We start from the raw sequence: 12,035 nt of genomic DNA, 5'->3' as shown, positions 1-12,035 counted from the left end.
AATAGTGTTTTTAACTTAAATGAGTAACACTGTGCTCAGTTAATATGTTCTGCATTCAAGGCTCTGTCATGTGGAATGTTTATGGTTGCCTGGATGCACTGTCACTGGGTTCTAGGTTTTGAATTGGTCAGAGAGAGCAGTTGCAGTAAAGTGGTAAGAATGTCCCATTTATATTTCTTCACATTGGCATTCTCTCTCCTCGACACACCATGATTACCGCAAACCATAAAGAAGAATTTAATTGTTTCTCTACATGTCTTCAAGAAAATGTTTAACGGAACTTACCATGTTATAGCAGTTTTTAATCTGATGTGGACTGTCTGTTTTAGGGTCTCTGGGAACTTTAAAATACCGCGCAAGCTTTTATTTGGGTCTTTGTTTTCCCCGCGGCCTAACCACTTTTCACGGACGCGCGCACAGCTGCCTGGTTGCCGAACCTCTTAATCGCTACGTTTGTGACGCACGTCACATCTGAGTCTTCAGCTGTTCTTCAACGCGTGTTTAGCATTGTTAAGCAATGTCGCGTTGGACATCTTGTGCTACCGCTGATCGCAACCTAACACGTTAACAGCTCGACTCAGCCAACTATTCTCTTAACAATTACGGTCTATAAACCGCAACGAAGGCCATACGTGTCATCATCTTACCACAGCCATCTTACTTGCCTACTATTGCTACTAAAATTTTAATTTAGACATAAACTAATGTAATCTTGTTTCAAGCAGATTGAAACAGTGATCCGCACACTAAAGCAGATCATCTAACAGTGATTAGCACACTTCTCTATCGTCAAGTGCTATATTGTGGTCATAATAGACGGTGACCTGCACACCATTTTTTTTTGCTTTGTGCTTATTTTGGCAGATCATAAAACAGTGGTATGCACACTCTATCTGCAATTGACAAGTGTTTTACATTTGTTTTATATTTTCTGTTTTAAGCTCTGTAAACACTTTAAAGACATGCAATCTGTAACCCCCCCTCCTTCCTTTCTGGCATCTCGAGGAGAGCCTCCTGTCAGATGGGAGGTTTAGTTTGACGCCCTTCAAACTTACCTCAGAGCTATTGGTACTTCAAGGTTCAGTAACAAATGGAAAACATTTCTTCTTCTTCACTCCCATGGTTTCGAAGAAAGATCCATCTTCAAACATCTTCCTGAAGTTGTTAATCTTCCTGGAGATGATATTGATGATTACCAAGACACAATTACAAAACTTAAAACAAGGTTTCATAAACAACCAAGTTTGATGGTTTTGCAACACAAATTTTTTAATAAGAAAGAAAAAACAGAATACCTCTTACACCATAAATCAAGTATTTTACTCCTAGCACAATGGTTTATTAATAGCCATTGACTCCATTTATATTATGGATTCTTCCTTAATTTGTTCCTAATCAAACACGGGGTTACCTTCACAATACACATTTGCAACATCCACCTCTTTTTTGTTTTTTGTGAGTATATACAGTACAGAACTTTTGCACGACTTAGACAAAGTCGTGCAAAAATGTACAGCATTTACAAAACACAACGAATATAAGACTCAGGACTTTAAAACAGTACTGCATGCACCAATTTTTTCACGAATGTCAAGCCTGACACACGTAAGTCTTACTGATTAACAATTCTAATTGGGATTATTATCTATGTTTTGCCCTCAATTAAATCTACTAGCCAGGTTCTAGAGAGGTCAGAGATAGGTTCACCGACTTGTTTCCAGATCTGCAGTTTATCAGCTCAAGTGCACCTGTAATTGAACATGCTAATTTTGTACAGTTGCTCTGAGACTCTCTGTAAAGAGAGCCAACGCGTTTCCACCTTCAATTGGTGGACCAGATAGATTGTTTTGTGTGAAGGTCTTCATCAGGGTGGGATTTTAAACGTGTATGATATTAGGTGCCTGTATGGATAGACAATTAAAAACGTATAAGCACTCAGTTCAGTGTCTACTGTATTGAGTGTTGTTTAGCTAAATTGAGACTTTTGACATACCATATCCAAATTGCATCATAGGATGCAGTATCTCTCCTGGGATCTTATTTGTTGGTCGTTCTTGTATGTAGTTTACTCTTCTCAACGTGCTAGGGATCGACAAGGGAAAAGGAAATGGGCATCTTGATTACATATGGCTCTCTTATAATGACCTCTAAAATGTTTCTTAAAATTGCTTTAACATTGTGCAGACTAGGGGCGACATTTCTGTGCCTAGGTGGTGCTCAGCAGTGTTTAACGTGAACAGGGAGGGTGGATTGAGAGGGTGATGGGAAATTAGAATTGGGGAGTTCATTTTGCATACTGCTGAAACAATACCTAAGGGTTAATGTCCTATCTTTGTTGTCATGCTTATTAAATGCCATCTTGAGTGGATTCTTCTGTGGTAAGTTAGAAGTCAGTGAGGCCCTCCTTCCTGTTTTTTCTCGATGTCTGCATGCTGTACGCGATAATAATCTAGGTGCACTTGAAGTTACAGCGCTTAATCTAAATGTGCTCTTGCGACTTCTCATGCTTAGTAAAAGCACTCTCAATATCATGTGGTGAGGATGGGTCCTCACTACCTGATTTTTTGTTCTTGTCGACTTTGTGTTTACAGTTGGAGCTGGTTGTTTTCTCCTCTCCTCGGCCTCCCCAATCACTCCTCTTAATGCTTCCATGTTCTCGCAGATACATTGCCTTCATCCCACCTCATCACCCTTCCAAGGAAGTGAATATATTGTGTGTTTTCTTTCTTAGATAAAGTCAGAGTCATCATGATCATAAGAACTCTAAATTTGGTAAATGACAATTTATTTCAATTGCTAAGCCTTATCAGGAGAAAGCACGGTCACATCCATCTAAAGACACGTTACTGAAGTCAAGTACCTTCATATTTTTTTCAGCAATGTTTTTCATAAGACCTCAAAATAACTTTAGCCTAGACTCCTGATATTCACAACTGTGTTACTCTGCATCCAGACCATGTGATGGCTGTAAAACATGTCAAGTTGAGCTCTCAGAATCCCACACAACCACTAAAATCCTCAGATGGTCAGCCAGGTCAAATTGGATGAAATATTTCAGAAAACAGAGATTACAATCAATTCTGCATATAAACTCATACATTGTTATACCTAGTCTTTTAAAGAACTGTCAACACACAATTGAAAAGATGAGAAGTGTGTGATAAAAATCAAATATGCTGTTTCATACAAAAAACATAACCTGCGGTTTTAAAAAGTCTAACTATAAATTGTTCTTATCTACAAGAGTTTATCTTGTATTTAAATTGGGCCTAAGCAGAACAATGTAACACTTGGGAAAGAATATACAGCTAAGCAGTCCAGTGCTGGAAGCCAAAATAGCAAAGACCTCCACAGCCACCATGTTTCTGCCCTTAGTACTAAGGTAGGCTGGAAGGAAGGATACCCAGACGCTGCAGAACACCAGCATGCTGAATGTGATGAGCTTGGCTTCGTTGAATCTATCAGGCAGGTCCCGGGCTAGGAAGGCCACTATAAAGCTCATAAAGGCCAACAGGCCCATGTAGCCAATCACACTGTAGAAGGCAGTGGTAGAACCCTGGGCACACAACAGGATCATCTTTCCAGCTTCAGACTGTGTGTCACTATCTGGATGAGGTGGTAAGGTAAGCAGCCAAGTGGCACAAATTACTAGTTGAACCATTGTGCAAAAAAGGACCATAGAGGCAGATACCCGTGGTCCCAGCCATCTGCTTAAGCTGCTCCCTGGCTTTGTGGCATTAAAAGCAATGACAACGGTGATGGTTTTTGCTAATACACAAGATACAGCAACAGTAAAAATAATTCCAAATGCGCCTTGTTGAATCAGACAGGTCGATGAGGTAGGGCGTCCGATGAATAGGAGGGTACAGAGAAATGCCAACATTAGAGAGACAAGAAGGGAGTAGCTGAGATCTCGGTTATTAGCTTTGACTATTGGTGTGTCCCTGTATCTGAGAAAGATTCCCAACACTCCTGCTGTGACTATGGAGCACGCAATAGATATGGAGACTAAACTCACACCAAGGCCATCAGTGTATGAAAGATAAACCACATCCTTCTGCATGCAGCCGTCCTTCCTCTTTTTGGGCCATTGGTCATCTGAGCATTTCAGGCAGTTTTCCATGTCTAAAAGCAAAAACATATGTCTCATTTGTAATATAAATTGTATCATAACATTATCTGCTGCCTGCTCTACAATATTGGCTTGTTATTAAAGGATAAAGTGATGTATAAAGGTAAAGAATTGCAATATCTTCATGAACTCCCAGTAGACGAAAATTCCCTGAGTGACCATATGATATTCACATAAGATAAACATAACTTTTTAAGTGTTAATAGAATAAATGCAAATTAAATGTGTGACTGAGGCTGCATGGAAAAGTGAGATGCATTAAGTTGTGAAGGATTCACTTCGGGTTGCAACGGCTGCATGTTTTTCAGTTACATCATATACATTTAATATTACGTGATGTGCGAGATTGGTATGCAACCAGTTTGTGACTCCTGCTCCCGCCCATTTGCGACACATTCGCATTACGTATGCAACGCTTGTGCTGTGGCGGCTCCCGCGTGACATCATATACATGCTGGGGCACGCTGGTTGCACGACTCCTGCAAAAAAATGTATGTTCTAAAATGATATGTATGTGTCTTTAATATACATATTAGAGCGTGAGATAGAAATGTTATCATAACTTTATCTGCTGCCTGCTCTACAATATTGGCTTGTTATTAAAGGATAAAGTGATGCATAATGGTAAAGAATTGCAATATCTTCATGAACTCCCAGTAGACGAAAATTCCCTGAGTGACCATATGATATACACATAAGATAAACATAACTTTTTAAGTGTTAATAGAATAAATGCAAATTAAATGTGTGACTGAGGCTGCATGGAAAAATGAGATGCATTAAGCAAAAGCTGCACAACCTCCGACACAAGATTCAATATGAGTTTGTATAAAACCTGTACAAAAACATCTATTATTTAGGGTCAGGTTCACAAAAGGATTTTGCTTACTTAGTTGTTCAAAATGCTGTTTGTGATTTATAAGTACAATTATAGGATCTACATTTGCTATGTGTAAATACAAAATTGACAGGGTAGATTTATATGTGCTATGCATACAGTCATAAACAAGGCAGCCAAATCACAACCTGCATGGGTGTAGGTCTGCAAAATGATGTGGGTGTTTGATAATATTTTTTCAGGATATTTATTACCATGGAATGCATGTAAGATAATACTTCCAAATTCTAGAATAATTGCCAATTCCGAGTAGAAATGGAGAGGGTCCTCCCCATTCTTCAAGGTAATGAGTGGAAAGGACTGCTTTCACACAAAGCGTATATTCCCTTGAAAAAATAGAATGCAAATGTCAAATATTCAAAGTAAAAACTTTAATAGTAACATTCACAATCTTAACTTATTTACTCATATAGCTTTTCCACCTGGGGCCCTTTTACTGAAAGGGCATACTTTTTTTGTTTTTGCCATAGAGCACTTTCAAACAGGGGCCCCTTGTGCAAACAAGGGAAAGTGTACCTTATTATGTCGAATGTGCTGCCCCCAATGCAGCTGCAACCTCCAGTTGCCCTGGGGCCAGTACCTTCAAGAGATAAATGGGATGGTTGTTTAAAACCACTCAGTGTTTCACTGGGTAGGCGGCACCGGCCTGCATTTTCCAGAGGGGAGAGAGATCCCCTTGCAGTGCAGGTGAATACACAGATTAACTGCAAGCATATGCAAGGGGATGTCTGGGGTGTCCATGGCTCACGCTTTCTCCTCTCCAAAGGGATGCTATCAGTGTGCCTCTTAAAGGCAAATTTGCCTCTGAACCTGCATTAATAATATGGCGGGCATTGAGGCAAAGCGATTTCATAATTTAGATGGGGCCAAGCTCCCTTGCAAATGAAGGAATGCCCTCTTGAAACACCGCTGGTGTTATATGTGCAACAGTGCTATCAGTATTACAGAAGGGGCAAAAAGTATCTGCAGCCCATTCTATAATAAGGAAGTGCTCTGGTGATGCACAAAGCGGGAACACTTTCCTGTTGTGCCTTTAAGGGCATTTTGTGTAATACGGCCCAATGGTGTCTGTTCAGCATCAGTACATTCTGAAAATTACTCCTGTGAATCTAAGACTAGCATAATGGAGTAGAATTTTTAAAGCCCTGGATGAGGCCCCTTTAGTTGCAATAATTTATACACTCTGTTAGTTTGTGGAAACTATCTTTTGCCCTCAGCCATATTCATTTTTCACACAGTCAAAATCCATGTTTTTGTTATTAGTTCATCATCCATAAGATAGAATCTGATGACAGATAAAGACCTGTACCTGTATCTGGTAATATATATCTTAGGTTGCAAGCACAGGAGCACAAATATGGTGTCAGAGTTCAAAAGATATCTAAAAGAGGAGACCAGATCCACAAACTGCCTGCCAATGCACACTTCATCAGTGTGTGAAGGCTTCAGCTGCCAAATGTTTACTTTTCACCTTAATGTTCACCGTGCCACCTAGTCCCCTGCTGGTGATACACACACATCACAAAACACACACCCACACACTCTTTTTCTCTCCCTATGACACACACGCTCTTGCTCACATACAAGCACACCCTGATGTGCCCACTTCTTTTGGCACGTGCCTGTCCGAAGGGAGCTTCTGAGAAAAGGTCTACAGCCATAATTGTGATTCCTTTTAGTAATTTCAACAGGCAACCAGTGTCAGCCACACAGCAAATGGGGGTGGGTAAAAGCTTGGAGCCCTTATCATCTTGACAAACAGGACACAACATGACAAAGATTATTATCCGACATGTAAATTATCTCAATAATGTTTCTCTGAAAAAAAGAAGTAAAGGTCATGAATATTTATTATGCTGATCATGAATATTTCTTGACTAAGAATGTCAATTTGCTTCTTTCTACTCCTGTCACTTCTTTAATGAAATGTTGTTAATTACCCACTAGAGTCAAAAATCAATGACACATCAGCACCCTTTTGGGTTTAACCAGATATAGATAGGTAGTTTTGGCAAAACTTGTTTTTCTTTAAATTGAATTATAATTGACAGCACTCCCACAGGGTTTTACTACTTCACCAGAATGATTCTAAATGAACAAGGCCTAGTTAGGCATGACCGATTAATATCTAAAAGGCGTGTTTAGATCTGTCACAAGAGTTTATTGGGTATTGTTTGAACTGGTTTGAGCCTTCTATATGTCAAATCCACTATGTTTATATGTGTGCTGTACAGTGCAGCACACAAAATTTGCAAAAACGAGGCAAAATAAACATGTCTCTTCACTTCGCCATGTTAAGACCAGGTTTCCATATGTTTCATAGTTGATCTTGGTTGATTATCCTATTTTATTTTACTACCTGTTGCTGATGTTATCTGAGAGGATCAGTAGATACTTTGAGTTCAGCATGCAAGGTACATATGAAAACCCTTCCCCCAAATTAATGTACTACCATTCTCCTCCCCGTCATGAGCAAACAAGGTGTCAACCACCAACCAGTGTGTTGTATAGCATTTTAGGACACTAGTTGAATTTTCCTGATTCATGCTCTTATATAGGAACAAATCACATTGCCCTAATATAGGCCTTGCTTGAATATTGATTTGTCCAAGAACTCATGGAGTTTTCAAAGAATTGCCATTCTTTGATGACGTTATTATGCCCGACTTTACGTTATACCAGGCTCCTTCAAAGTATAAATATACTTTCACTTGCTCTGGCAAACACACGGTGGTTTGGAGCAGTTCGACTATCTACTTGCCCTACGCAACTCGCTACAGCAAGTGCTGAGGGAAGCCGACCCTCCAGCTGACGCACTGAGTGAGAAGCTGTCCTAAATCCAGCTCCAGTGTTTCCAAGCTCCCCTTGCGGGGTGTTGGGAAATCGAGTCCTGAGACAGAGAGATACCAGACCTCCTTCATTCTAAAACCAAGGTACGGAGCTGATTAGACCCTAAGAGGTATCTTGGATAGATTCTTGGCAATAGAATACTAAACCTATGCTACACCATACTTACTTCTTCCCGCGTACTAGACTTAGGTTAGGTACATTGGGGTAGGCGTATTTTAGAAGCACCAGTTGAGTATTTTTAGCTTTGTTATTTATGTATGTTATTTTATATGGCTTAGAAACCATACCATGCTTTTACAGTATTATGCTATAATACTCTTCCTATTGTACGCATTATACTTTGCAGCCTGCTTAATGATTGTAGCAGTTCACTTCTCTTGTGTGAGAAAGAAGACTGATCAATAAATCTTTTATTGAAAACGCCTGTCTCTCTATTTCTTTACAAACCTGTAGAAAGTAGCATGCATTATTTACTGAGCGAAATACATATCTATTGTTTCCACGACTCTAGAGATATACTTCTCACTCTTGGGAAACAAAGTTGTCATGTTCATGCGGTTGTCAGAAACTAATCCCTTCTTGTTTATTTGAGAAAGTTTCTAGTGACCTCTGAGCTAGCTGGCACTCACAATTAAGTTTAATATATTCGATAGAGACCTAGTCGACCTCAGTCCTACGTCTAATCTATAGGATATATTATTCCAATGTGAAGAGCCTATTGGGAATATAGGAACTACACTACAAGTGAACCCCTTTTTCCCCAGAGTAGGACCTCTCCGCAGGAGAGCTGAGTGAGGAGATGACTCTTGTGTCTCTAAACATATGTTAGCAGACTGGTGGAGAGGTGCATTGCCTGCATAAGTGCCACAAATATATTTTTAAATAGGCTAAACACTGCAGTACTTTTATGCAGCCAGTGTGTCAATTTTTGGTGATGCGGAGGTGCAGTGTGCCGGTCCCTATTTACAAGGCCATGCAAAGCCCCCCTGCCTGGCTTTTCATGGCCCTCATTATATGGTGTAAGGAAATGCATTTCTCATTGTGGAAGGGGGTTTCATGTGTGTTGCTGTGGGTATTCCAATGCAACACTCTTGCTTTTTGACACTGTCCTTTGCGTGGGTATCAGGCTTCAAATGATCTTGCAGACAACACAGGCACCCTTGCACAATGGTTTAGGAGTACCTGCATTTGTACTAGGTGGCAAAAATAACACAAGTGCAAGAAAAAGGCAGGGATGCACCATCATCTTTTAAATGTGGTGCATTCCTGCCCTTTCCCAGTTACGCAGTGCAGAACTTGACTTGCTGAGCTGTGTGATTTTCTCATAAATATGCACTCCAGTCTCTGAGCAGGATACATTGCGAAGACTCATCTCTGTTTTTGTGTCCAATAAAGCCAGGAGTCCCTCTGTTGTCAATGTAGGACAGAACAAGCTATAATATTATGCTGTGAACAAAGCACTTCCAGAAGCATCATTCATTATTCTCTAGCACAGAAGGTTCACAAAAACACACAATCAGCTGGGTTAATAACATGAATATTTGTTGAGGAGGCACACCTTTTGAAACATTCCCTCCTGTATTTAATGCACTTGTTCTTGTTAATGCCTTAAAAACGCTATTAGTTATAAAGTCTTCACTCACCAGAGGAGTTTGAAAACTCTCCCTCTGCACATGGCACACAGACAAAGCAGCAGGCAGATTTTCCTTCTATGGGAGCCTTCCTGTACCCAGGTGAGCAGCTCTTACTACAGACAGAGGAGGGGGTCTGTGAAGAAAAGGGATTATATGGTGTGAGAAACCAGGACTGTTTGCGGTGTCCTACAATTGTTTTACTCCATTTTTTACAAGATAGTGGTGTTTACTGACTCTGATTGTGCCCTAGGCCCTGCTAGCCATGCCCTGTGCCTTTACTCTGTTAAAAAGTATAAGTTGATTAGTTGTAATAACAAGTGGCACCTACCCATGAGTCCCTATTATATGGCACTTAAGTGTGCACTGCTGTGTTGCTTCCTTTGCAAGCAGCTTTTATATTGAAATTATATGCAAAATCAACATTGCATTTATTTTGAGATACGTCCAAAGTATTAAAATATCGTATTTTTACACATATGTCACCCCTAAGCAGGGCCATTTTAAAAGGTGTTTTATATGCCTAGGTGAGGGAAAACTTACCAATTGAATTTTTCCCCATTGTTGCATTTTAGCTCCAACATAGGAATACTTTATTAAACTGTCACTATTGCAGGAGTGACCTAAAATTATATTTCAGAGATTTGAAAGATTAGTAATGAACAGCTTGCCAATGTTAGATTTAGTGTGTCTAATACATAAAACAGTTATGAAACTTTTCTGTTGAGCGAAATCTCACCCTTCAAGCAGCCTCTCCTGATTCTCTAGCCTTTGACAGACTCTATCAAACTGCTCTGATGAGGTGTGAAGTGGCATGCACAGAGACAAAGGTCATCTGGTGGGAGGTGATCTGCAGGAGCAGAGCAAGGAGCAGGCAGGGAGTAGAATAGCCAAACTGATCTTCAATCAGTTGAGACAATACACAGGCTCACCCCCACTACCTACCCCTGCAGCAAACTGGGAGCCCCAGTAATTAGATAAGCAGAGAGTCTGGAAGGGGTGTTTTAGGGAATAAAGCCACCCTAGTAGCCTGGCTGACCCATATCCTAACCCCAAGAAGAGAATTTCTCCAATTTGGATTTTAAAGTACTGTGCATTGTGGCACAAGAGAATGCCACACTTTGGAGGATGTTGTCCTAGTTCTGGGTGGTACCCTGCACCCCTATGGACAGAGGTGCCCACCTGCTTGGCACCCAATGCCATTGAATACATTTGGGAGAGCTTCCTAGCAACTTAAATCCTTTCCTGAAATTGCAAGAAGAAGAGACACAGCAGTGCTGGAACCCTGGCCTGTACCAAGAGGATTGCAATCTGAATGAATGCACCAGCTGCACCCTCAGTTCATCTATGGCAATTCCTTTATTTCACTGAAAATCAGGTGTCCTATGACAGAACTCGACAAGCTCTTTATTCATGATATGACAGACTACAGGAACTCTCAAGCCTCCATTGGGGTGATGTACCCATGTCTTCCCATTACTTAGCACAGGATGAATGCACAGCTTATCTCCATGAGTGGTACTTGTGATACAGGGATCAATCATCAGATGCAAACCGGACAAAATACACGAGAAAGTAGATGGGAAACATTGCAATTCAGATAAAAGACAAGCATTTCTCAAATGCTTTATAAGGTTGAAATAATAATTATAAGCATTCATTAACTAGTTATCACCTTCAGGTCAGAAATGAAAAGAGATTTAAAACGTTTTTTTTAATCACACATATTATGCAAGTTTTGGAATATTGCTTTACAATGTGAGCCGGTGTACATAATTGTGACTATTTAAACAGTGTAACAAATATTGCTGCTGCATTCAATGTGCTGCGAGAGAGCTTGAAAGGAAGTCAGCGTCACAGTCTTATCCAGAAGGTCAAGTTAACCCCTAAATTATTCTTTATCCAACCCTTTGGGCATATATTTTGCCAATTATTTTGGGGTGACAAAGGTAACACAAAATAAGCCTTTGGAAGAAATATGTATATTAACTTTAATGTCTAAATATTATCAGTCACTAGCGATCACTGGGGGCCCTATTTCAGTTCATATTTTTTCAGCCGGATACTACTCTAGACAGAGATCCAACATATCCAAATCAGACAAGTATAACTCCCTTGGGAGCCATCCAGCCCAAACTGCCAGAACTCTTCTAGGCAGGAACACAAGTTCTGGTTGGGAAATATAAAATTGTAGAGGTTCTACATAGACGGCGTCTTGGTGATCTGGAGGGGGATGCAGAGTCAGTGGGAACATTTTTAGACTGGCTCAACCAAAGGAATCCTTTGCTCCATTTCACATCCATCATGACCAGAACAGGACTCCCATTTCTGGACCATTTTATCAAACCAAAGGAGGCAATACTCCACACCTGTGTCTATCACAAACCTACTGACAAGAACGCCCTGATAGCCTTTGACAGTTTCCACCCCAAATCCTTGGGAGAGAAGCTAACTGTAGGCCAATTCTTTCAACTGCGCCACAATTGCACGGAGAGAACAATCTTTAAAGAGGAAGCCAGCCTCC

General features: G+C 40.4%; 1 protein-coding gene across 1 annotated transcript in view; it reads right to left on the bottom strand.

Moving 5' to 3' along the window:
- Positions 1-3,247: 3,247 nt before the first annotated feature.
- LOC147725921 (vomeronasal type-2 receptor 26-like) overlaps positions 3,248-12,035 on the bottom strand; it is a 65,162-nt gene continuing 56,374 nt past the window's right edge. The window contains exons 3-4 of the mRNA XM_086963388.1: positions 9,524-9,647; positions 3,248-4,125 (exon numbers count right to left, since the gene is read on the bottom strand). Coding sequence (XP_086819514.1) covers positions 3,248-4,125; positions 9,524-9,647 — 1,002 coding nt within the window. The remainder of the gene's footprint in view (positions 4,126-9,523; positions 9,648-12,035) is intronic.

This window comes from Lissotriton vulgaris, chromosome 3_1 (assembly GCF_964263255.1).
Source record: "Lissotriton vulgaris chromosome 3_1, aLisVul1.2, whole genome shotgun sequence".
Classification (NCBI taxonomy): domain Eukaryota; kingdom Metazoa; phylum Chordata; class Amphibia; order Caudata; family Salamandridae; genus Lissotriton; species Lissotriton vulgaris.
The sequence above is the reverse complement of the archived record's forward strand: the minus strand, read 5'-3'. Positions and strand labels throughout refer to the sequence as shown.